General features: G+C 42.3%; 1 protein-coding gene and 1 pseudogene across 5 annotated transcripts in view; both read right to left on the bottom strand.

The window, feature by feature from the left end:
* Positions 1–22,382, bottom strand: part of LOC102229261 (myomegalin-like) — an 81,985-nt gene extending 59,603 nt beyond the window's left edge. For 2 of the 5 annotated variants that reach the window (XM_023338923.1, XM_023338924.1), the window contains exons 1-5: positions 22,252–22,382; positions 20,566–20,875; positions 16,242–16,472; positions 13,155–13,207; positions 11,062–11,129 (exon numbers count right to left, since the gene is read on the bottom strand). In XM_023338923.1, the coding sequence (XP_023194691.1) occupies positions 11,062–11,129; positions 13,155–13,207; positions 16,242–16,472; positions 20,566–20,672 (459 nt within the window). In that variant the 5' untranslated portion in view covers positions 20,673–20,875; positions 22,252–22,382. Of the gene's footprint in view, positions 1–11,061; positions 11,130–13,154; positions 13,208–14,349; positions 14,534–16,241; positions 16,473–16,609; positions 16,721–20,565; positions 20,876–22,251 lie in introns of those variants that run through there. The other 3 variants (XM_023338928.1, XM_023338927.1, XM_023338929.1) reach the window with 3 other exon arrangements.
* A 2,289-nt stretch (positions 22,383–24,671) lies between these two features.
* Positions 24,672–25,846, bottom strand: LOC111609742 (annotated as a pseudogene).
* Positions 25,847–27,515: the final 1,669 nt, after the last annotated feature.

Raw genomic sequence — 27,515 nt, 5'->3', positions numbered from 1 at the left:
AGAGCTCAAACTAGTTTCTGTTCTCAGGAAATTAAACTAACAGTCAGTGTGACAGACAGGAGAAATGGCGCAGCAAGCAGTTCATGTGGACCAAGAAACTTTCTTCTGTTTCATCTGTGTGGATCTACTGAAGGATCCGGTGACGATTCCCTGTGGACACAGCTACTGCATGAACTGTATTAAAAGCTTCTGGGATGGAGAGGGTCAAAAAAGAATGCACAGCTGCCCTCAGTGCAGGAAAACCTTCGTACCGAGGCCGATCCTGCAGAAGAGCGCCGTGTTAGCAGCTTTAGTGGAGCAGCTGAAGAAGACTGGACTCCAACCTGCTCCTGCTGATCACCGCTATGCTGGACCTGAAGATGTGGCCTGTGATATCTGCACTGGGAGGAAGCTGACAGCCTACAGGTCCTGTTTGTTCTGCCTCATGTCTTTCTGTGAGAAACACCTTCAGCCTCATTATGATTCAGATACTTTAAAGGAACACAAGTTGGTGGAGCAGTCCAAGAACCTCCAGAAGAACGCCTGCTCTCATCATAATAAGTTGTTCGAGATTTTCTGCTGCACTGATCAGAAGTTTATCTGTTATCTCTGCTCTGTGGATGAACATAAAGACCATGACATAGTGTTAGCTGCAGCAGAAAGGACTGAGAGGCAGAGAGAACTGGAGGAGAGACGAGGAAACATCCAGCAGAGAATCCAGGACAGAGAGAAAGATGTGAAGCTGCTTCAACAGGAGGTGGAGGCCATCAATCACTCTGCTGATAAAACAGTGGAGGACAGTGAGAAGATCTTCACTGAGCTGATCCGTCTCCTCCAGGAAAGAAGCTCTGATGTGAAGCAGCAGATCAGATCCCAGCAGGAAACTGAAGTGAGTCGAATCAAAGATGTTCAGGAGAAGCTGGAGCAGGAGATCACTGAGCTGAAGAGGAAAGACGCTGAGCTGGAGCAGCTCTCACACACAGAGGATCACAACCAGTTTCTCCTCAACTACCCCTCACTGCCAGCACTCAGTGAGTCTACACACTCATCCAGCATCAACATCCGTCCTCTGAGACACTTTGAGGACGTGGCAGCAGCTGTGTCAGAGCTCAGAGAGAAACTACAGGACGTCCTGAGAGACTCATGGACAAACATCTCACTGATGGAACTGAAGATGATTTAATAACAGAACCAGAACCAAAGACCAGAGCTGGATTCTTAAAATATTCATGTGAAATCACTCTGGATCCAAATACAGCAGACACACAGCTGGTCCTATCAGAGGGGAACAGGAAGGTGGCAGCGATGCCTCAACCTCAGTCTTATTCTAGTGATCCAGGCAGATTCATTAAAAAGCCTCAGGTTCTGAGCAGAGAGAGTCTGACTGGACGTTGTTACTGGGAGGTGGATTGGAGCGGAAAACTAGTTCGTGTTGCAGTCGCTTACAAGAGCATCAGCAGAGCAGGAATGAGGAATAAATCTTTATTTGGCGGTATGGACAAATCTTGGGCACTAACTTGTTCCCAAAAAGGTTTTAATTTTTCTCACAATGACATCTGGACCTCCATCTCCGGTCCAGTTCCCTCCAGAGTGGGAGTGTACCTGGACCACGGAGCAGGTCTTCTGTCCTTCTACAGCGTCTCTGAAACCATGACTCTGATCCACAGAGTCCAGACCAGATTCACTCAGCCGCTGCAGGCTGGGGTTTATGTTTGTGGTTCTGTAGAGTTCTGTAAACCCAGATAGATTTCCTCTCTTCTCTCTGATTATTGATCAGGGTTCGTTGATCTGATGTTTCAGCTCTGCTGTTCAGATCTTCTCTGTTTAAATGTATTTCTCTGCGTTCCAGGAGCCACAATGGAAATCACTGCTGATGTTTTCAGAAATATTACTCCAAAACTAAACGTAAACTTCTTTGGCTCTGATAGTTTTGATGTATTTAGACGTTCTGGTTTCTCTTCCACTGTTCTGCAGAACAAATATTGTTCTTGTTTAAATCAGTTGAGATTGTAATGAACTGAACTTGCTTCTGTTTTCCTTATTATAATCCAAAGAAACTGAAATCAACATCAACTATGAAGGGATGCTGATTTAGTCAAATTCTTTAGATGTAGAAAAACTGTATTGTGTCTTTGTCTTTCTTCAGTAAAACATCTTGATTGTAGAGAAATGGTAAAGGTTTTCTCTTCATTGTTACAATAAATTGTGAGTTCTGTCAGCCAGTGGTGAGGATTTGATTTGCACAGACATCAAATCCTCCTTTCAAAAGCCACACAATCTGCTGCAGGCGCTAATTCAACACTCAACTTCTCACAGTTTAAATAGAGAAAAAAATGTAATCTGGTGACTAATCTAGAAGACTTGTAGACATTTAATAATATTTCAGAAACATTTATTTCAGATTTAAAAACAGTAAAAATAATGTAGGATAATTTTTACAAATTTAGATAAATTATTTTCACATGGACGTCGCCATGTTGTCTATGCTGCAATGCATCCTGGGTAGATGACACATGCTAGTTGCTAGCTCCATTTAGCCAAAACAAAAAATGCTTGCAACTGAAAAACGTTTAGCCCTTCCAGTTTGAACCAGAGCACATTGAAATTAAATTTAATACAGAAATGATGAAGATGGATGAAGAGAAAAGACCATCACTGAAATAGCTGGTGTAGCTACCTGGCGATGCTAACCAGTAGGAGAGCAAAGCTGCAAACAGCTCCAGTTCCTGACTCATGACGCTTAGCGTTAGCATCAGGATCAAAACATTTTCCCAAATTATGTGTGTTTTGATTTGGTACTAATGATCTTAGCTCCTGCTAATGACAGGCGCTGGCAGCATAATGATGTTAGCTCTAGCTACTGATGTTAGCTCAAGGTAATGGTGTTAACGTCTGCTAATTGTGCTTGCCCTTGGTAATTAGGTTAGCTCCTGCTACTGGAGTTAGCTGCTGGTTATTGTGTTAGCGCTAGCTAACAGTAGATCACCAGTTGATGATGTTAGCTTGTTTCAGTCGACATCTTGTCTATAGCAAAACATGAAAACTTCAATCAATCCAGACATTTCATCCTCCTCTCCACCTTGTCTTGTGTTTTGTTGGGAGGCTTCAGGTCCACTTTGACCTGCCCACGCTGTCGACCCAGCATGCATTGCACAGGTAAAAAATGGAGACCTCTATAGGTAAGAAAAAAACAATAGATACACCATTTCTAAATGAATTATGGGCTTTTAAGTGTCACAAAGAACTTAAACTCTGTTTTGACTCGATAATTACATTCCAACATGGAGACGTCTGGCAGAACTTCCCTCTGAGGTTCTGTACCGTGTGAGCAAACTGGACCTCTGCTTCAGTTCCAGCGTCACACACTCTGTGTTTTATTGCTTTTTAATTCAGCAGCAGCAAATCAGAGGCAGCAGCTTCAGGGCTCAATTCAAACACACACACATATTCTGACCTATTTAAAACGCCACAACAAACTGGGATCCAGGAGAAGCTGGAGGAGATGAAACCTCCGCAGATAGGATGCGGCGGCGCTAACGCTTTGTTTCTGGAAGCGGTAATCCATCTCTGACAGACGCGTCAAACCATGCGAGGCTTTTCAGGAGTCAGAACCGACACTGAGGGCAGAATAACAGATTAGCAACCCTAATTTGTCCTGAGGTTTTAATGGCTGAAATTATATGCAATCCTCCCCCATCTTCCATCAATCTAAGTGTTTCCGTGGTCGGTTTGATTTCACATTTATAGGCAGCCATGTGCTTCCAATTTCTCCTGAGGACTAATAAAGACCACTTGAGACGGCGGGCGTTTTGACTGGGTGATTTTTCTCCTCTCAGTTCTGAGAACCTCCGCTGGATGTTTGACAGCTCCAAAAGCAGCTCCGGCAGGTTCACGTTTCACCCGAGTTAGCCGGTTCCCTAACCCGACCCAAATGTGGACGGAGGACAAACAGAGCGAGCCGCGGCCTGGATCCAATAAGCCTGTTAGGCTGAGGGGAGCAGCGCGCCGCCGCTGTCAGGAGACGTTAGCGTGACGCCGCCACGGCTTTAATGAGCGCCATCACAGCGCTGGGACTCTGCTTCCTGTCAGAAATCAACATGTTTCCGTTGGTTACGCCTCGAGACGCTAACCTGTAAACAACACGGCGTCCTGACGGGAATCAGATGGCGTTCAGCTGAGTTGTTTCAGAAAACTGGCGACCTTCTCACATTTACTCCAACCAAAATAACCTGACATTTCAAAACAGAGGCTGTTTGGTTATTCATAAAGATTAGCGCTTAAATGATTAATAACTTAATATGAGGCTCTGGGGAGAGACTCCTATTAACCAGCCTTACTGGTGAGAATGCAACCAGTAAGGCTGCATTCAGGGCACTGATCAGTCCGCCTTAACGCGACTCCGGTCCGCCTTAATGTGACTCCGGTCCTCCTTAACACGACTCCGGTCCGCCTTAATGTGACTCCGGTCCGCCTTAACACGACTCCGGTCCACCTTAACATGACTTCGGTCCGCCTTAATGTGACTCCGGTCCGCCTTAATGTGACTCCGGTCCTCCTTAACACGACTCCGGTCCGCCTTAATGTGACTCCGGTCCGCCTTAACACGACTCCGGTCCACCTTAACATGACTTCGGTCCGCCTTAATGTGACTCCGGTCCGCCTTAATGTGACTCCGGTCCACCTTAACGTGACTCCGGTCCACCTTAATGTGACTCCGGTCCACCTTAACACGACTCCGGTCCACCTTAACCAGTGGTGGAGAAAGTACTCAAAAAATGTACTTAAGTAAAAGTACAAATACACAGGCAAAATGTACTCAAGTAAAAGTCAAAGTACCACATTAACATTTTACTTAAGTAAAAGTAAAAAAGTACTGGCTTTTAAAAATACTTAAGTATTAAAAGTAAAAGTACTTGCTGAATACATAACCTAATCGCTAATATCATTAAGTGTGCCGATAGTATTTAATTTGAATACATCATAAATGTGCCATTTTAATAAACAATGTCACAGATTAAACATGTTCTTATTGTGTTTATTCTCTGTAAGAGTTTAGACTTAGATATGTGATTCTATGCATCATAATTTCTGGGATGGAAACATCTTATTTCCTGTCCTAACGTAGCATGAACTTCATTAGTGACATTTATTTAGAAAGAAATCCAACTGAAAGGGGATGGAACGGAGGTGTGGGGGGGAAGACATGCAATCGAGGAGCCACGTAGCAGAGTTGTAGTCAAGACCACTGAACACGAGACCAAGACCAGCGCCCTGCGCTACATGACACAATAAAATGAAGTGCACCTATCAAAATTGGTTCTCAGATTGATCTGAAAGATCCACATTTCCATAAAAACACCTAGATATAAATACTTAGAGCTGAAATATATTTAACCAGTATCAATTACAACTCATTTCATTCTGTTTTGCTTTCATCGCTGTGCTACAATCCGCAGAGGTCGCCTGCCATCCCTATAAAAATAACGCCCTGGGCGGTTGCCCATATTGCCCATGTCAGAAACCACAACTGTCTGCACCATTAAACCATGAAACATAGCAATTAACTGTAATTGCTATGTTACAATTACAGTTGTAATTGTAACATTACAACAACACTATGAACACTGTCAGAAGGAGCACCATGACTGTTCTCATCCTCCCTCCCACTGCATGTTTGCCACCATGACAGGAGACAAAATCAACCAATGAGCATGCTCTGTGTTCATACGTTCAACTTTTACTTATTCGGCAATTAAATAAATGTGTGTGTGTGTGTATATATATATATATATATATATATATATATATATATATATATATATATATATATATATATATATATATATATATATAGCTATATATAGCTATTGCAGTGTATACAAGAACAAAGAACGGCTCTCAGTGAGGCTTCAGTCCCATCAACCTTAGTAAAGATCCGTCCAGAAGAATCGGATCGTTCCTGAATCCACACAATAATTCAGCGCATGAGTGACAACTTTTTTCATCGCAGATGCAACATGTGTCTCAGTACAGCTAGCTTTGCTAGCATCACGTCCACAGATCTTACCTTTCTTTAAGCTTTCCTTCTAAGTGACGTTAAAAGTTGGACAAAGTCCCACCGTCTGTGAAAGCGAAGCGCTGCTGGTTTTACATGTCGTCATATCTTGTGATTTATGCAGCTATTATTGATTAGTTAGACATCTTCTCCTGCTCAGAGGAAACCACTGCGCATGTCTGGAGCTCCGTGCTAGTAAAGGGGGAGGCGATGGGTGACAACAGACACTAAGTCACGTTATTGCTTGGATTTTACGGCGCCACCTTAAAGTCCCTGAACTTCATATTTTAACGGACAAAAAGAGAGCAGTGCGACTTGGATGTAACGAGTAACGCGACACTTTTGTAGAAATGTAGTGAAGTAGAAAGTACAGATACTTACTGTAAAATGTAGTGGAGTAAAAGTAGAAAGTACCCATTATTAAATCTACTTAAGTAAAGTACAGATACATGAAAATTGTACTTAAGTACAATACACCACTGACCTTAACACGACTCCGGTCCGCCTTAACATGACTTCGGTCCGCCTTAATGTGACTCCGGTCCACCTTAACACGACTCCGGTCCACCTTAACACGACTCCGGTCCGCCTTAACATGACTCCACTCCACCTTAACATGACTTCGGTCCGCCTTAATGTGACTCCGGTCCACCTTAACACGACTCCGGTCCACCTTAACATGACTCCGGTCCGCCTTAATGTGACTCCGGTCCACCTTAACACGACTCCGGTCCACCTTAACACGACTCCGGTCCACCTTAACATGACTCCACTCCACCTTAACATGACTTTGGTCCGCCTTAATGTGACTCCACTCCACCTTAACATGACTTCGGTCCGCCTTAATGTGACTCCACTCCACCTTAACACGACTCCGGTCCACCTTAACATGACTCCACTCCACCTTAACATGACTTCGGTCCGCCTTAATGTGACTCCACTCCACCTTAACATGACTTCGGTCCGCCTTAATGTGACTCCGGTCCACCTTAACACGACTCCAGTCCGCCTCAACACGACTCCAGTCCGCCTCAACACGACTCCGGTCCGCCTTAACACGACTCCGGTAATATTGTGACTTTTTCTTATTATTTCAACTTTTTTCTCGTATTATAGAAAAAAAAGTTGTGTTTATTACTTTATTCTCATAATAACCTAAATATTTTTTCCTAGTCTGGAACCTGATAATTTGTTGTAGTAAATAAGAATCATCAGAGGAAATCCTGGAAAACAAAGACGCTATAAAAACGTGGAAGAAGATGTTCTGGTCACTAAAATATTTATTTCTTGTATTTGTAAAATGTTTAGTCTGGACTTTCTGAAGTGGATAAAACAGTTTGAACGTTGTGAATAAGTTGTGACGTTCTTTAGATGCTGATTTTCTCTAACTTGAACAGAACCAGTTCTGGTTCTTCAGGAGGAAACAGGCGTTTGGATCAAACTCCAGGTTCTGCTCTGGTTCCCATCTGTTCATCTTCAACCCGGACTCTTCCAAACTAATCCCAGCTCATCCAAACCAGAACCCTGTCCTCTTTGGATCTGTAAATGGGCAGAACCTCTTGAGCGATATCAGAACAGTGATGATCCTGGCCGGGCTCCCAGAACCTGTCGGCCCGGCGAGAAAAGCAGATTCGGAACCACTGCGGCCCGATGTCCTCCAGCGTTCAGGAACACTTGATCCCAGCATCTCCACTGGTTTTCCTTCTGCGCTGATGGAAACCAGCAGAAAGATTTCAAAGAACCACAACAGCCCAGATGATTAGACATCGGGTCAGAACGGGAAGAAGACGGGTTTGCTCGGTACGCGGCCATAATTACGGAAAGCTCAGGCTTTCATTCATGTATTATTTGAGCTGCTTTGATGATCTGCTCTGAGAAAAGCAGTTTGTAAAAATAAACTCCAGAGAAATACGAAGAACAAAACGCCAATGAAAAAAGAAAAACTACTTAGAAATAAAATAAAAAACACAAAAATCCCAGTGGAATGAAAAAAAAGAAGAAAATAAATTCCAGTGGAAAATGTGGGGGAAAAAAAGAAAAAACTAAACAAATTTTAAAAATCCAGTGAAAAAAGGGAGAAAAACTGAAGGGAAAAGAAAAAAGTCTCCAATGTAAAATAAAAGAAACTTCAGTATCATGAACAAATTGTGTTTTACATCATAATTAAGGTAAATTTCCTGGTAATCAATTAAGTGGTTGCTATGGTGATTGGCATCTTTTTTTAGGCCCAAACAGGAAGAGAAACCAACAGCAGGAAACAGATTTACCCTCAAACAAAATGGAGCTTTATGAAAAGTGGAGTTAAAATAATTCAGAGAATCAAAACCTCCTGATGAAACAACCATTTATGTTTATGTATCATCAGTGTTTTAGATCTGAGACGTCAAACAGAACCTTCTGGTCCGGTTTCTCCAGAACCACCCACTGGAATATAATGGGAGTTAATGAGAGTGGGCGTGTCCCTCTGAACTCTGGCCTCTGATTGGCCAGAAGAGTCCAACACTCTGACACCATGTCACCAAATCAACAGCAACATATTTCATGGTTTAAATACAAATGGAACCAGAAAAAAGGGAAGGATAAATAAAAATAACAGTTTCAAATCTTTTTCATTGTAAACTTTAATAAAAACATTTGTGGGATCCTGCATTAAACTCGTGTTGCTTCTAGTCCTGATTTTAAGTCACGGTCACCCAGATAAATCCGCGCCCATTCACACCCCGCTCCGTAAATCACAGCTCATATATGGAAATGCCAAGCGGCCTGTTTGGATGCATTAAAGGCATGACTCAGCCTTCTGAAGCCATTAAACGTCAAAATCGGTTTGACCCCGGGTTAAAGACCCGGAGCCGTTCTAAAAGCTGTCAGTCTCAGGACGCCGTCCAGATTTTTTCACCTGCGTTTCCAGGAGGTGAATCGCTCCCCCAGTAATTACCTCAGCTGGCCTAATTAGAGCTGACAAAGTTTAAAGGTAAAAGCCCACCTGCCTGCACGCTATAAACGGCTGCTTTTGATTGGACCACATGGCTCACCGCCCAGGGCTCCACCTCATCAGGGGAGGCTCATAAAAAACCCAACAAGTTTTCTACTGATTTCCTGCATCAATATGAGCACAGTTAGATAATAAGGTCATAAACAGCTAATAACCCAGTTATTCTGGGTCAAATTAAAGGCACATTTCACCTAGTTTGAAGAAATCTGCTCAAATAGATCAATTTCATGTTACTGGGACATATTGGGAAATTTAGTGCCCAACGCTGGAGAGCAAAAGACGATTCTTTACATGCCATTCCATCCATGGCGGCGCTGCCGCATTAGAACCGTTAGCTAACTGAAACCTGGATGCAGAAATTATTAACTCAGTGCAGTGCGCCACAGCAAAGGGAAAATAACAGAAAAATAGCAGAAAAACGGTTAAAGAACAACTCAAAACCACTTTGATCGCTCCCTGAATCGGCTACGCTACACACAGACTCGCTGCCATAGCAACTGACAACAACGCCGCTTTATGTTTCAGGATTCAACAGCCAAAACAAGCTCAAACATTTCCCACACAAAGAGCAGAACATTCAGTCTGTTTCAGTGTCATGTTGTCAGACTTATTTGTTTTGCGATTATTAATAAATGATCGCTGTGGTAGATTAGCTACTGCTGCCATTAGCTAAGCTAACACAGCGGTGGTTGATTAACTAATTTAAACACCTGCCCTACTGATGAAGTGGTGTTTAGGTCGCCTTTTCTTATTTTGTAACTGAACCGAAACAGATAGAATTCCACAGCACACCTACATGTTAAGGTTGTCATAGTCAAGCTAGCATAGATGAACTACTTCCCTCTCAATCGCTATTTTTCTTCTTAATTAAAACCTTTCCTGACCTTGCTATCTAGTTGTTTCAGTGTTGTCAATTAGTAGCAAAGCAATGCGTCCCTTCTTCTTTTATATATCAGGCATACATTTAAGATTAAGAAGCTAAAATATTTAAAATCAATGCTAGTCATCGTTAGCGAGCAGTTTTTTGCCCTCCAGCAGGTAGATGGGCGCGGGGTGCAGCACACTTCATGTCATGCAGCAACGGGTTTAGATTCATTGGAAAATTATCTATACTGCTTTAGCACTAGCATTAGCCAAGGTTGGGTTGTAACTAGTTACATTTACTCAGAGTATTTTATTCAGAGGAAGAAATGTGCTTTTAGGAGTAATTTTACTACGCTGTAGTTTTTATTTGAGTAAAATTTCTGGATCCTCTACCCACTGGGAGAAACTTTACTGAATGAAGAACAAACTTCAGTTTTTGTTAAAGTTTCATAAATTTTATGTTGAACCACTTATTTCCTTTGCCTGATTTTGTTATTTTCTAATAATATTAATTTATATTAATTATTTTCATTTTGATCCTTAAATTATAAAAAATTCCACATAACTTTATACTTTGGTCCACCAGATGATGCAAATTTTAAATATTAAATGATTGACGTTTTGATCAGTTACTCAGTACTTGAGTAGCCAATTTACAAAATACTTTTTTACTTTTTACTTGAGCAAAAACATGTTAATGTCGACCTAATTTAGTCTAATGGTGGCTCCCCTCACCCCACTGCATTAGCTTAGCTTAGCAACTGAAAACACTTTTACTTTCCCTTCTTTTCATTCTTTGTCCAATTTAAGGTCGACTTTTATTCTACATCGCTTTGTGATTTTGTCTGTGAAAAGCGCTCTATAAATAAACCACAATTCACTTAGAAAAGCATGAAGACGCTAAATCTGAGAGCTACATGGAAATGTGTTTGGATGGTGAAACGCTGACGGGAAAACGACGTCAGCAGTGAAATTACAGTGGGGCTTCTGCAGAGGGAAGCGTTTAGACTCATGCATTGTTCCAGCTGCCACCTCATCTTTCCAAACACACCTAACCAGTGATTAAGAGCGAGCAGAGACGAGTCTGAACGCCTCCGACACGCAGCTGAAGGCCAAACCCAGCCGTTCACTCCTCCATTACGCAGATCCGTCTAATGAAAATGTTTCTTACCTGTTCGAACTCTCTGAGGCTGTGCATCTGGACCGGAGGACCTTTTCCTGTTTCATCACACGAGAAATCTGACGGAGGACAGAAGACAAACAAGCTGTAATTTAACAAGGTTTCAAAAGTTCTTCATTTAGTTTGTCTTAAGAGCTTCCAGCAGATCTTTGAATGCTAACGTTTTAGATTAATGTCATAAAAAGCAAGAAAAGGTGAAAACAAACTGTTTATTTGTCCTGTTTCAATAGGAATGCTGTGATCTGACTACTAGAAACATCTGCTGAGATGAAACATGTTCTAAAATAGCTACATAAGTTGATTTCTGCAGCACATTTCAGCAACAAGGCAGTTCAAAGAGCTTTACATGACAAAAACAAACAACTTACAAGCGCTGCATTACAGTACTAACATAAACAGAAGCCATAAGATGTTGTAATCCAGACTATAATGAAAGATAATCCAGTTATTATGAATCAAAGGCAGCTCTAAACATGTTTTACATTTGATTTATCCAAAAACAACATCAGCTCTTTAATCCTGGACATGTTCAGTGGGTGATAGAAGGCCGACTTTGTAACCATCTTTATGTGACTCTGAAGGTTCAGGTCTGAGTTCTGACTTTAGGCTAAGCAGCTGTAACAGGGGAACGCACCATTAATTTATTTATCTTCATAAATATATGAGGATCCTGTTAAGAAAAGTGGCCGGGACTAATGGACTGACCCAGGAAAGGTTGACCAATCAAATAAGCTGTTTAATTATTTCATGTTGGCCTGCAAATCTGAAATATTTTTGAGAAATATTCAAAATATTTGCGGGAAATTTTCACGACTCTAGTTTCTAATTATGATGCAAATTCAGCATTTTTAATAGTTTTCATGTATTTGTTACAGTTTTATTTTAAATGTTTTTATTTTTAGAATTGTGGCACATCTGGGCTTCCGTAGATGGCAGTTTGATATTGGTGCTGCTGAAGCTGGAACACTGAGCGCTTCCTGACTCGTTCAGCTCATTATAAGCTGATTATAGATGGAAATATTCACACATATTTATAAACTGTGAATAAATACGTCCACATGACGTTTATAGGCGCAGCAGATCTGCACCGGGAAGATCTGAGGTTTACTGGTTTAAAGGTCTGGACACATTTATTCAAGAGGTTCATGATGAAATCTCCTGAGATTTCAGGAAGATTCTTTATTTTATTGGAGAAAGCGGATTTTAATATCTGGCATTTTCTGGTAAGAACATGATGACTTGGTTTGAAGTTTGAGGAAAATCTGAAATATTTACAAACTTATATAATAAACTGCTGAGTTTCTTGGACCTTCCTGTTGTTCTGTTTGCTGGTCGACCGAAAACCAGCAGCTGCACCAAATTCACCTCCATATTTGACTCCGTATGTATAATTATGAGCCATGCCGATCAGAGCAGTCTGTGCACCTGATTCTTGTTTTTAACATCTTTACAAACCGGAAAAAGAAACTGTTAGGTTAGTTACTTTAAATATAACTTCACAAATCCTTAATAAATAATAACTTTATTTTAGATCTGAACACCTAAAATATGATAATGTTTTGCTTTAAATAAAGAAAAGAGTTTCCAGAGCCAAACTGAAATCCGGTTTTGATGCTGCAGCAGCGAGTCGCTCCGTCATGAGGAGCCATCCCAGAATCATCCCAGAACTTATTGAAATAAACAATAATCTTGTTGTTTGGAAACAAATTTCCAGTAGTTTGATGGTAATGGGATAATAGTGCAAGAACAGATTCTCAAAGATCAACAAACTTTAAATTCTGATGAACATTTAACACTGGAACTGGAAAACATTTTAAAGATCCAAAATAAATAAATAAAGCAAGAGAAACAAATAAAATGAATTATGAAGTCTCTGTAAACAAAACTATCCTTAAAAACTGTTTAGAGAGAAAAACACCAGACTGAAAGTTTTACCACCCAGATTTTGTTAGAGAAAAAAGCAAAGAATGATCAATCATGTAAACCAGGAAGTTGCTGTTCTAGTTTATGATGCGATTAATTGATTTATTGCTTTTTGCGACAGGCGTAGCAGCGAGGACGGAAAACTTTCAGGAAGTTCTTACCCATCATGGGTCCGAGGCTCCTGGGCCGGGCCGGTTTCTCTGCAGCGCCGTGCCTGAAACCAGAGACAGGGTCAGCCAAACCGTCCCAGAACCCGGTCTCCTAACGCAGATCATCCAGATGCTCCTGGAGCGGAGCAGAAATCCTCCAGAGGCGCTGCAGCAGGGTGGGCCGCGCTGACCCGTCAGGCTGCTGCGGCTCCTGAGTCAGCGCATGCCTCAGGTCACACCGCCGTCTCTCACCAATGAAGACGCAGTAAACAGTCAGAGGAGTTTCTCCAAACCGCTTATTACCGGCTGGATCCAGAGGAGACTGCAGGCACCGCTTCAGAACCTCAGCAGCGGTTCTGGATTACTTTAACTGGACTTCATACAGAAATCAGCACAGTTCATATGAACAGAATAAAAACTACCTTCAGTCTGTTTTAATGCAACATCTTCATAAGTGGAACTGAAATAATTTATTATTCAGCTGAACAACTAATGAAAAGAACAAAACACTGACATGAACACACACCCAGAGTGTGTTAAACACACACATCCCCCTCATGACGCCAGGTTAAAATCAGCAATTTAGCATTAGCTTCCACTAAATACCATGTTAGTCTTTAGCTTTAGCATTAGCTTATGCTAAATACAGTTTATATAGCGCTTTAGCATTAACAGTTTGAAGCAGTTTATGTTTTTGATCTGTAATAATGTACAGATTTGATAAATGTTTGTTTTTTAGCAGGTAAAACAAAACAAGAAAAATCACAGAAAAACTAATTTTTGTATTTTTAATTTAATAATTTTTGTTTCCTGTTTAATTTGGCCACTTTTGGCAAAAAGTTTGGACTCCACTACTTTAAAGGCACAGTGCATGTAGATAATAATAAATGTAACACGATAACATTTATTATCATTATGTAAATGTTATTTCTTTAATAATAACATCATTACTGTGGTTCTGTCTTGGTTTATCTCAGCTGTGAGATAAAACCTGAGCTCATTTTTAGCAGCTCAGAGTTGAATCCATTTGATTTCCTGACAGGATCAGCTGTGGCCGTCTGAGCCTCTGAGCTGAAGAGGCAGAAAGTGTGCAGAGCTAAAGCCGTTAGCGGCAGTTCTAACTGCAGGACAGCCGCAGAGACCCGTTCGGACCCGTCCACTGCGCAGAAATACCTCCATCCCCACAGATCCAGAGTCAGCAGCTTACCGGCCCCTGTAGAGGAATCCACTCATGTCTCCTCAAGTAAACACCTGAACCCTGGGGCTGGTTTAGACTCCTGACCCGGTCCGGTCCGGTCCGGTCCCGGAGCAGAAGCGGGACGCCGGGAGGAGTTTCCCGCCGACGTGGCAGAGCAGCGGCGAGGAGAGGAGGTGAGCGGCTCCGGGGAGCAAAAGGTACAGAGAGCGGTCTGTTTCAGCGCCTCACTGGGTGTGTGTGTGTGTGTGTGTGTGTGTGTGTGTGTGTGTGTGTGTGTGTGTGTGTGTGTGTGTGTGTGTGTGTGTGTGTGTGTGTGTGTGTGAGTCAACATGTGCACAAACCACCGTAACGTCTTTCCACTCAGACTCAGACAGTCGGACTGTTTGCCTGAGGTTCATCCTGAATGCAGGGTGGAGCCCCCCGCCTCCCCCCAGGTGTGTGTACCTGTCTGAGCAGGTACCAGCTGGAATGTCTCTAATCTTTGGCTGGCAGTCGTGCAGGAGAATCATAAACAGACTCGATTGTTTCTGCTCTGACTGGATCAGAACCGGGTCAGAACCGGATCAGAACCTCCTCTGTTCTTCCACAAACAGGAAGGTGTGGCTCCCCACATCAGAGCTCCAGTCCAGCCCAGTTCACCTGAGGAACTGGGCTGGAGCTCCAGCAGGCAAAATGAACAAAGTAAAAACAATAAAATCATCTCATTTATGACTCAGCCAGTTTTACTGCAGTCACTGGATTTAAAATCAACCCAAACCTGAATTAGAGAATAAAATTATAACATGATGGAAAGATAAAAAAAAACGGCTTTTTTTGTCTTGATAAGAACCATTTCCTAACTTTTTATGTAATTACTTTTGAGTTTATTTGGTCTAGAAAATCTTTTAATCTATTCCCAGCTATGAAACAAGAACCACAGAATAATTAATGTCATCCAGTATTTTATTTTTGGTTTGCTTTGTTAGGAAGTGGCTGAATGTTTACAGCTCTACTTACTGCAACATTAAATCATGGTTATTAAAAGTAAAATACTTTGTGTCTAAGAATTTAAGAAGAATTAAATTTGTTATTAAAATTCTGCTAAACAATGATCAAATTGAGGACGAGTTTGTAGCATTCTGGAGCCACACAAACTTGTTCAAAGGGCCACCGATGGCCCCCGGGCCACACTTTGGGCACCCCAGACTTGGAGTAACTGTTTCCTCCCAAGTGAAATCTGCTTCGTCGTGGAGCTGAAGTTCAACATGGCGCTCTGCGTAAAGCCCAGAGAAACGTTCCCTCATTATCCAGGACAGCAAACAAACTGCAGCAGTGAAGCAGCTGAACGATAAGGGCAGACAGGCCCAGCTGGGATAACAGGAGACGTTCAGAGGAAATCAAGTAAAAACACAAAACAAGGAGAAGCAGCTTCGATCAGTCGGTTCTGATCCAGAACATTCCTGGTTCAAGACGGCGCGTTCGCTCCGTTTGTCAACATTCCCGCTGCCTCCTGGTCCAACATCAGGAATCTGCTGGAGCCGCTCAAACACCGGCTCCACATTCCTCAGATGATGAGGGGAGGCCAAACAGGAGGGGCGTGGGCCGCAGCCGGCCTGCAGGTCTGATCAGTCAGGACCTGACATCAGGCCATGGTTACCTTAGAACTATTATTGTACCTTACATGTAAAAATGGGCCAATGCATGAGCTTCTTGATTGGCTCTCCTACCATCATGAACATAAACAAGTCAAGTTTTCTGCATTGGAGTTTAGAAACTAAATATTTAGCTTCAAATTAACATTTACACAGCTAAATATTAAGCTAATGTGAAAATTCAGCTGAAGATAAGCAGAAGTGGACAATCAAAACTAGCTTCATATTTTGTTTGTAATAAACAATTTAGTTTCCAAGCTAAATGCTTACTTGGCCGTCTGCAGACCGTCTGCGGACTCTGGGCCGTCTGCAGACCGTCTGCGGACTCTGGGCCGTCTGCGGACTCTGGGCCGTCTGCGGACTCTGGGCCGTCTGCGGACTCTGGGCCGTCTGCGGACTCTGGGCCGTCTGCAGACCGTCTGCGGACTCTGGGCCGTCTGCATCGGTTGCTCAGACAGGAACAACCCAGCATGTTCTCCAGCAGCAGCAGAACTGCTCCTCCTGTTAAAGGTTTAATGTATTTTAGTGGTTTGATATTTTATCATCCTGTTGTTGGACTCTCTGTGAATAAATTAGACATCAGAATTGATTCCTCCTGGATGCTCCATTCTGTTCTTTACGGCTCAGTAATAAACCACCTGTATGAACTTAATGACCATCCCTCCCTGCTGCGGCTGGAAGCCCAGATCCTCCGTCAGATTTATTCAGACCAGGTTTTCCTCCTGCTCCAGACGGCTGATGCTCTCACAGGGACGGTTCAGTTTGCTCAGGGTTTAAAATCAGCTGTGAAAACTTTATATCCTGCTGGTTTCCCAGCGCATGGTGGGATGCAGTTGTTATTTCACTCCTCTGCCTGAGGAAAGCCCAGGAAGGAGGAGCCGCAGTGAGAGTTACACCCTGTAATTATCCTGCTGACACTTTCTGCCTCTGCTCCATCTGAGGCACGAAACGCCTTTTCAAAGAAAACATGACAACAAAAAGTTTAATATCCAACGAATATGATCTCATTGTAAATTACTGAGGCCAAACCAACCTGTGTGAAAATGGAAATCAGCTGATAATAACCGGTGGTGAAGGACTAACAACACGAAGTAGGCCAAAGGATTTAAGAAGCAACGAATCGTCCTGATCCAAACCAGATGATAACGAGCGAACAGATTCTTCTGAACCGATTCTTTACTCTGAATGAAATCAGTCAGTCGTTCTTTATTACAACTTTCCTTTATTTTAATGCTCTAAACACTTTAACAGCCATTATTTTCACTTGATTTAAAATTACTTTTACTTATTTTCAAATAAACACAATACAAGAAAATAATTGATAATTGTTATATTTAAAGACGCAGAAGATGCTTTTTGTTCCTGCCAAAGCAGCTCAAGTCCATTTTTTCTATTATTTGTTACATTTTCCTTTATTTTTGTTTCTACATTACAGTCACAAAATGTTATTAAATTACTTGTACTAAAGACCTACATAGATATTTAATATTTACATTTTATGAACATACAGTGGTTCAGTTTTTCACCTTCTGAATGAATATTAATGTTACTTTTCTGTTAGTTTCACTCATAGAAAGGTTTTTCTAATACAACATTATATTGGGGATAAAATAACTTGTCTTTAGAAAAATGAACATGTTCAGAAATGGAAACGGATCCTGAAGATCCCAGCACCAGTCAGACATGGAGGTGGCAGAGTGATGATCTGGGCTGCTGCTTCAGAACTGGAAGACTTGCTTTAACATTTATGTTTAGTTTCTGAACTAAATGTTTAGCTTGATGACTATTTCACCTGCTAAGTAAACATTTGCCTTTCTAACAATTTAACTTTCTAACTAACTACTTAGCTTGGAGGTAAATATTTGATTTCTAAGCTAAATATTTAGCTTTATAACTATTTAGCTTGCTAACTAAACATTTAGTCTGGATGTAAATATTTAGTTTATAAACTAGATGATTAGCTTGCTAACTATTTAACTTGGTAAGTGAATACTGAGGTTGCTAACTAAATATTTAGCTTGCTTAAATAAATTAGATAGTTTGCTAGCTGCTAATTAGCTTGGAGCTAAACATTGGATGTTGAAAATAAGACTTTGCAGAATGAACCCATTTTGTCCTCTTAAGAAAGGTGAAGTAACCAAATCTTTGCTTTAATTTTTGACTGTGTAACTTAATGAGACTCTTTTAAACAGTCAGATAAATTTATCTTTATCGTAGTTTAAGTTAATAAAACTCTGCTCTTTCATGTTAAACACTCTGCCTGTTTTTGCTGTAAGGAGTTTGAAGAGTCGTTTGTTTCTCATCCAGGAAACATCAACCTTCAGAAACCTGAGCCCTGATGACTTCACTGTAAAAGTCTCCATCTTTAAAATGCATCTGCAGTTTTCTGCAGCTCCGTTCGGTTCAGTGGGAGCATGTGGCCTTTATTACCGAGCTGCATGTGTTTCCACTCCGGCATCCCAGCAGGACCAAGCATGCATTATTAATAAGCGTCATGACGACCCCCCCTCCAGGGCTCACGTTACTAAAGAGCGCTCTTCCCAAATAATCAATAACTCAGAGTGAAGTTTAGGCTCAGATTACATGAATCTGCAGCCAGACGCGTTCTTCAGACAGGAAGGGAACAAATACAGCGACATAAATGGAGTTATTTAAAGGAAAACCGCTGCGTCCAAACTGGATCTGAGCGCTTAGCGGGGTTAGCTTCGCTCTTTCTGCTTTTCTGGGTAATAAGAACTGAGCAAGAGGTCAAAGGTTGAACACATGGACGATTTTTAGCCGTTTTCAGTGAAAACATTAAAAGAAAAATATATGAGAAACAATAACAGCTTTAAAGACTGTGGCAGTGTTGATTCAACGTCCTGACAGAAACAACGCTTCGTCTGGGAGGAAAGTTACTGAAAAACATCCGATTGATTCAAGGAGGGACAAACATCAGGTAGAGAACAGAGGTCGGATTTCATGCATTAGGCTTACTGGTGTTGGTGGGGTCAAAGGTCAGGGCTTCGTTGGTTCTAGACCGGAGCTGCAGCTCTTCCATATGAGCTGATCTGACCTTTCACTTCCTGCAGGAGGAACGCGGGTCTTTACGGCCAGACGACGCACCGACTGCAGCTTCCCGATACCAAATGTCTTCTGTCACCAAATTTAAGGACATCTGGGCAGACGGCACAAAACTCGGCTCCAAATGTTTTCACTCTCTTGCTACAATCTCTCACTTTTCTTCCATCATCACTGCACAATTAAACTGACTTTATAATAAACTGTAAATAAATGATTTACAGGATAAAGTCAGTGAAATATCCCAGAACGCTGCTACAAGGAGACGATTCAACAAGAATCTGTTTAACCATCTTCAGGTTTTCCTCTGTAATCATCGACACGCTGAGTCTAAATAAACCTTAGAGGTTAAAGTAACCCTGACAGGACAGGCTGTACGCTAAACCCAGCAGGAACCACCAGGATAAACGTCTGGTTTGGTTTTTCTCTCTTTCTGCAGGTGCAGCAGCAGATTTCTACGGTGTCGGCTGGTTTTCTCTCTCTGATTCTTTCTCTTCTCTTTCAGACATTTCTCCTGTTCTTTCTGATTTCTTTTCAGTCTCTGTTACATTTAAAATTACAATACAAGCAATTTCTAATAAAGCTGTTTATGTTTATATCAGGTGGAGCATCATTTAAAATGTTGAGCTTTTTAATGTGTTGAGCTTCACCCGGACACTCAGAAAAAGAAAACAATAGACATCGCCATGAAAACAGGGCGCAAGCAATTAAGTTAAGACTACTAATTAAAACTATTACAGTAGTTCGAACTACTGTAGTAGACAATTCAAACTGTTTTTGCATTTTGATGTTAAACACAAATGTTTGCACCATAAATCCTCCAAAAACTGGAATGAAAAGCCCAAAAATAAAACGGGTCTCAAACAGAGTGAAGACCTCATGTCTGTCTGAATGGATGCTACTGAGCATGCTCAGTGGCCAGCTGCTGATACAAACATTCACTCTGGTTCCTCAGCGCACAGAGGAGTCACTGACCAATCAGACGGCACATAAATATCATCAAAATGATCCGTTTCCATTTTCCTAACGTCCTGAGATAGTTCACACAAATATTCAAGCAACAGAGAGGAGGACAGATTCAACTCTGGTTCAAAAATTAAATAAATTAAAACAAATCGCGACGATTCCAGGCAGGAAAAATAAAAAAACTTCAACTTAAATCCAGAACCAGAGAATCAACCCGGAGCAATAAAAGCAGAAAGCAGGAGGAGAGGAAGTGACGACAGAGCATGGTGAGTCAGAGAACCTGCAGCGAACACAAAGTTCAGTCCAGAAAACACGGAATAACGCAAACAAACACAAATACAACAAACGGGAAGCCTAAAACTGAGTAAACAGGGCCAACTGGGAACCACAGCTCCCACTGCAATACGTCAATAGTGAACAGGAAGCAGCATCCAGACAGGAAGAGGAGGAAGAGGAGCGACGCTGTGCTGCCTCCTCATCATCAGCTCTATCAGCTCTAACAGACAGTCGGCAGAGATATTTATAGAACATGTCTGTCCCTGAAGCAGCTTCAGCTCAAACATCTCACCTCACTTCCTGCTGGGAGTCCAGTCCGGCTCCAGTCCCGTCTGCAGCGGCCCGACCCGATCCGCCGTCCCGGTCCGGATTCAGGAGTCCGGCTCTGTCCCTGAGCATCACGTCCGTCTGGAGGCAGAGGGATGCTGCTGCTGCTGCTGCTCACAATCCACCGCCGCTGCTCCGCTTCCAGCTGATTGGCTGCTTCACATGAAGGGGAACCCCCCTCCTCATCCTCCTCTTCATCATTTCCCTCCACAGTGCAACACGGGGCAGAGCAGATTTACACGCATGAGATGTGCAGCCTGCCTCCCGGCGGCACCCTGCACCCACACAGAGGAGGAAACACGTTAGCTTTAGCTAACAGATTTGCTTTAGCAAACATAACGAATAAATGAATAAATTCTCCTTCCCACTCTGGTCTGCGAACACAAGGTGCACCTTCCTGTGTTTTCCAGCACATTGTGCCATTTTACAGCATAATAAAGTAACTGTTACCTTCAGCGATTATAAAAATGCTATCAATATTAAATATGACTTAGAAACTTTATTCTCTCCTTTGTCTCTTTGAAATTGGGCCTCTGTCTCTTTAAAAATTCCTGCTGTTTCTGAAGCTCCGCCTCCAGGAAGTCGTCCCAACATGGCTCCTCTATTAACCCTTTAACGTTTCTACCAGCGCTGCTCTGAGCAGCAGCTCCTTTAACAAGCTCAGCAGCTGTTTGCTAATTACTGCTGGCTAGTCTGAAGGAGTTGAGTGGGGGAGGAGCTGCACCTCCAAGGCGGGGCTAGGTCCATTGCATAGTTGAATGGTTGCCATGGAGATTAAAGGATTCCTCAAACATGAAAGAGTCAAAGCAACACTGCAGGTTTGTTTATGATGACGGAATAACATTATAACATGATGGAAAGATTAAAAAAAGTGTATTTTATACGATGCTGCCCCTTTAACAATAGGAATTATGGATGCATTACTATTGCTACCATTAGTTAGAGATAATACTATTAGCAAGCGCTAACACCATAAGCTAGAAGTTAGCATCATTAGCAAGAAGTAATTTTTCCATTAGCAGGAGCAAACTAACATCATTAGCTAGAGCGACAAAATTAGAGCGAGCGAACATAATTAACAAGCACTTAATAAAACATCGTTAAGTCTTTGTAACAAACCATTCTGATATGTCGGAGAAAATGTTTTGACCCAGATGCTAACCGTTAGCAGCTGGAGTTAGAAACCGGAGCGTTTAGCAGCGACTCCTTCCGGGTTAGCATTCCCAAACAGCAGCCGGCTCTCTCCTCTTCCTCCGTTTGCACACAGCAGGTTCCCCTGTGTTTAAGTGGGGGAAATGCTGGAGCTAACACCTGGCATTACAGACTGATGTATTTACTGTCTATGTCTGGCGGCCCTCGTCTGTCATAATTTAACTCAAAAAATTATATTAAATATAATTTTTATCAACCGCGACAGCCCATTGGTTGATTTTATTGACGGACATTGGGCTTATCCAATGAAATCCCTCGGTCCTCCTTGGCCCGCCCCCCCTCTCTGAGGTCATGGCGCCATTTCAGCTAACTGGACTCCGAGTAAAATACGAGACAACGCGGGTCAGAAAAACTAGACAACTAAAGCTAAAAAGCGCATAAGCCCATTCAGAAAAATATGTCAAGCTAACCGACATGTTAATTATCACACAAACTTTACCCGCTGGAGCTGAGATGGGGGGGAAGTTAGTGTTTGCGGGATTCATTATGGTCAGAGGAGGATGATGAGAGAGACGTGACTGGGGACAGATTGAGGAAGAGTTCAGGTTAACTGCTGCTGTTGCTCCTGCTGCTGCTGCTGTTCCTGCTGCTGTTGCTCCTGCTGCTGTTGCTCCTGCTGCTGCTGTTGCTCCTGCTGATGTTGCTCCTGCTGCAGCAGCTGCTCCTGCTGATGTTGCTCCTGCTGCTGCTGTTGCTCCTGCTGCAGCTGCTGCTGCTGCTGCTCCTGCTCCTGCTGCTGCTCCTGCTCCTGCTGCTGCTGCAGCTCCTGCTGCTGCTGCTGCAGCTGCTGAAGGAGAGGAAATGTTCATGAAGAAAGAGCGTTTCATGCAGGGAGGAGGAAGCTAAGCTAACACTAAGCTAGCAGGCAGACTGAAAAACACTGAATTTCAATAGAAAACGTAATAAGTAAGGGAAAACAAACAGAAGAATTAGAAAACAGATATTGATACTGTTTAAAAAATGACTAAACATATCTTCAGTAAATACTATCTGGAGGAGTTGTAGCCAAAATGTGGAAATGTTCAACAATGTTTGGGTTGTGTAGTTAAAGTTTGCTGTTAGTAATTACTTCAAGTGAACTTATTGCACTTCTTCTCTGTTAAGGTATCCAACTTAAAGTATGGATTAATTAATTAATTTAACTAACTAAGTTAAATTAGTCTGTATCCTTGTTGTCAGTACCGAACCGAACTGAACCGAACCAAACTGAACTGAACCGAACCAAAGGGAACCGAACCGAACTGAACTGAACCAAAGGGAACCGAACCGAACTGAACTGAACCAAACTGAACTGAACCGAACCGAACCGAACTGAACCAAACTGACCTGAACCGAACCAAACCAAAGGGAACCAAACCGAACTGACCTGAACCGAACCGAACTGAACCAAACTGACCTGAACCGAACCGAACTGAACAGGCCTGCTGAGTCATTATTTACTTCCTTTTAGCTTCTACTGTATTTCATGAATCACATCTTCTAAACTTGGTTTTCCTGTTGAAGCGTCACTCAGAACCAAAAACAGAAAGTTTCCATTTGAAAGGCTGGTTCTGGTTCTGGTTCTGGTTCTGAACGCGCCCACCCATCCGGACTTCTTCAGGAACCCAAAACAACTTCTGTGTAAATATTGCAACATAATTTCTGTGCATCAGATTAACCAGAGTTTATCTTTCACAGGAAAAAACAAATCAGCCCCTCAAACTCAGGAGGATTATTTCTGGTTCAGGTGAGATAATTAGACTTAAAAATACCAAACTTGTGAAACAGAAATGAAAGTGATGCTTAAAAAACTCCCTGAATAGATGGAGCATTTCCTGTGAAAGGATCTTATTATTGGTAAATTACTAAAATAAAACTAGAAACACTCTTTAGAACTGCTGCAGTTTGTAAAGTTTAATTCATCTGAATATTAAATAGATCATGAAAGAAAACATTACATAAATTCACTAAAATTATTTGATTAAATATGGTGATTACAACTTACACTAGAAAAACAGATTTCTCTTGGAAATACACAAAAAGCTGAATTTAGTTAATTTGACAAACTAGTTGATCCCAACAGATAAATAGTTGATCAAATTTAGTGGATTTGATCAACTAATTGATCCTGAAGTGAATAAACTTTGGCTCTGAATGATATGAGGACATTTCCAAAACTATTTAGAAAAAATTCATTCTTTTCCTCTGCATTGTTTTATTTTATAATAATAACAATAATAATCTTTAATACTCAAATTTAGCTTCATTAGTTAAAAAACAAAATGCATAATAAAAGATCACAAACTACAACAAGTTTAATCTGTGAATAAAGTCAACACTATTCCTTTTATCAAAAACTAAAATTCAATAAAATCACTAAATAATTATGTCAGATTATGGAATAAAGTTATGTGGAAATTTTAGCATTTTAGAGAACTAAAAGGAAAATAATCCATGCAAATTAAATAAAATAACAAAAACAGGAAAAATATATCCAAAGGATTTTTTTTCAATATAAAACTGATAAAATGTCAATAAAACCTGCAGGTGTGAGTGAATCTCTGGTTAAAACAAGTTTGTTCTTCATTCAGTGAAGTTACTCCAGAACTTTTACAGAAATGTTACTGAAGAGGAGCAATCTTCATAAAACGTCACTCAAGTAAAAGTAAAAACTAGAATCAGATTAAAGCCACAGAAAAAAATAATATTCTTGACTTTAATCTCAGAAGTTAATTTATTTCAGAATATTGACTCATTTTTCCCTCTGAATTTTTTGCTTTTTTCTCAGAATCATGATTTTTTTCCTCAGAACTTTTACTTTTTTCAGAATTTTGACCTTAAACTCAAATATGACCTTTTTCTTTTTTTTCTTTTCAAAATTCTGATTTTGAAAATAATCAGATTTTTTTTCAAAATTGATTCAGTGGCCCTAATGGTCTTCCATAGGGTAAAAATACTCCTAAAAGTGCATTTTGTCTCAAAACATTTCTGGTTCCAACAGAAGTCTGCACCTGCGTCCTGGAGGATCCGGCGGCCCGTTTGGACCAGATCCAGATCATCAGCAGCGTGACGCTGCTGGGCAGGAAGCAGACGAAGAAGACCACCACCACCGAGACGAAGTACAGAACCTTCCTGATCCTGGCGTTGTGGGCCAGCTGGCGCCGCCGCAGCACCAGCACCATGTGCGCGGTGCAGTAGAGGATGATGAGCAGCGGCACGAAGAAGGAGGCCAGGAAGACGAACTCGTGCCAGGCTGTGCTGCGCCCACGTCTGTTTTGAAGCTCTCGCAGTGGCCGCAGTTGGCGTGCTGCAGGACGAAGATGGGCGCGTCCGCCGCGATGGCGAGCAGCCTGCCAGACGCCCAGCGCGCCTTGGTCACGCTCAGCGAGCTGACGGGGTGGTGGGGGCGCACCACGTGCATGTACCTGTCCACGGCGATGGACGTGAGGAAGAAGGTGCTGCTGCTGCGGTTCATGACCAGCACGAAGAGGCAGGCGTTGCAGAGCGCCGGGCCGAAGCTCCAGCGCAGCCCGGAGAAGTAGCAGCTGGCCCTGAGCGGCAGCGCCGCGCTCAGCAGGAAGTCGGACATGGCCTGGTTGAAGAGCAGAACTGTGCTGCTCTTCCAGGGCCGCAGGTGGAAGCAGAAGATCCAGAGGGCCAGCCCGTTCCGCAGGAACCCGAACGGCTGCAGAGCTGAAGGACAACGCAGCGCCTGCAGAGAAACCGCTCTGGAGTCACACCTCAGCAAGCTGTGGCGTCTGCTTTCAGGAAGCTGCTCACTGCTTCCTTCTCAGGCCTTTTATATCCTCCAACTTTCTCTGCTTCTTCTGACATCAGCGCAGCTACAACGTTTCATCACCAACAGCTTCAGCAGATTCCTGTCTGATTACTGAACCCAGAGTGAAGTGTAGCTGGATCCAGAGGAGAGACGCAGAGGAAGCTGCAGCTCAGGAAGCTGCCTGCATGGAAGACCAACAGACTGAGGGGTTTCACAACAAACCTGTTTGGAGGAGAAGACAACAGCTGCAGAGGGAAGTGCTACCATGCATAGCCATGATAGCTCTCACCTGTCCTGGCACAACACTAACTGGGTGTCTCTGCTGCAAGTCGTTTGCAAGACTTTGATTAAAAACAAATACAGAAAATGTTCCTATGAAACTGGGAGGTTTCTGCATCTCAACCATCAGTTTCAACATTTGATAATATAGAAGATAAGTCTTCATTCACACCTGCTCTGTTCAGTCCGCTTTAATCCAACTCCAGTCCATTTGTCCAGAACGTCCAGTTCGGTTGGTGAGGTCTGAACGCTAATTGACCTATGACCTCTGACCCTTGGTTAAGTTTGAATGTGAACGCCAAGCGGACCAGAGACCGCTCCAAAAGCAAGAAGTGGACTACAGCACAGGGCATTCTGGGTAAATACAACCAAAACTAACATGCTAGCCTAGCGTTAGCAGCAGAAATGGCTCCTGGTCTTCAGCCAAAGACTAAAGAGAAATCCTCCAACACTAAAATCTGACGCCTCCATCTTGTTTCCATCTGGTGAAGAAGGAAGTTGCTCTCAGTGTCTTCAGAGGTTTTTGTGTCGTTTCCTTCAGTGGTTCTTGGTGCAGCGCCCCCACAGGCCAGGAGGGGAACAGGTTGGTTTGACTCAGAACCACAGCAGCTGGAGGTGGAGCAGATGATGGAGTTCTGGTTCCAGTAGAACCGGGTCAACTGGACCATCAGGAGAAAAACATCCTTGGATATCTCTGCTCCGGCAAAATGGTCCAACTTCTTCCTAAGGAGGTCAAAGTTCTGCAGAAGTTCTGTTAATGAACCTTCATTTTATTCAGGAGAACTGAACCAAGGAAAGAGCTAAAACGTTCAGGATACCGGATCAGAACTTCAAGGTGAGAAGTTCAAAGCCTTCAGGATTTCCTAGATTGTCCAGAACCATCTGGGTCTGAGGAAGTCACTCCAGAACCGGCTGAAATGAAATGTCACAGCTCAAACCATCCAAGTATCTTCAAAGAGTCGTGGATGGTGATGCATCAGTTAGCTAGCTGCTGATCCACCTCCTTTGCTTTTGCCGCTCCTCTTTAAATCTGTCTGATTTTATTGTTAGAGATGTTGGAGTAGGGGATCTGATCCTGTATCCATAGTAACGTCAAAACTCTGGGTGGGTTTGAAGTTCATCCATTTTGTTTGCCAAAGATCTTCTATTGTCCGCCATGATGAAAGGAAGAGTCGCGTTGAACTTCTTGCTTCTCTCTGCTCTGCATCCATGAAGCCTCCTCTTAACTCCTCTGTGTTTAATGAGCTTTAAGTTTGGGGTTGGGATGTGATGCGTTCACTGACTCAGACTGATTTCTTCTCTTCATTATTACCATTTTCAGACATTGTTTACGTCCAGATTTACTGTCTGGCTTCTTCTGCTGCTGAATTATGATGCATGTCTCACATCAATGACGGAAAAGTTGCATAAATACGACACGACACTTTGAAAACTATCGGATACGATTTAGTGGAAGTGGAGGAGATCGGACTTTTTGGGTCGTTCAGTCTGCTGTCGCATTTACCTGCTTTCTAAATCTCTTGGCTGACGCATTTTAGAAACAGTTTGTGTTTCAGATGGTTTCCTGTGGCTTTGGTTAAACAGGTAGGCTGGGATCAGGAAACAGGAAAGCATCAAAACGACTGGAGAGTGAAAAAACACACAGAGCGGAAATTAATATTCAACTC

This window comes from Xiphophorus maculatus, chromosome 9, assembly GCF_002775205.1.
Source record: "Xiphophorus maculatus strain JP 163 A chromosome 9, X_maculatus-5.0-male, whole genome shotgun sequence".
NCBI classification, from domain to species: domain Eukaryota; kingdom Metazoa; phylum Chordata; class Actinopteri; order Cyprinodontiformes; family Poeciliidae; genus Xiphophorus; species Xiphophorus maculatus.
Note: the sequence above shows the minus strand (reverse complement) of the source record. Positions and strands in the feature narration are given on the sequence as shown.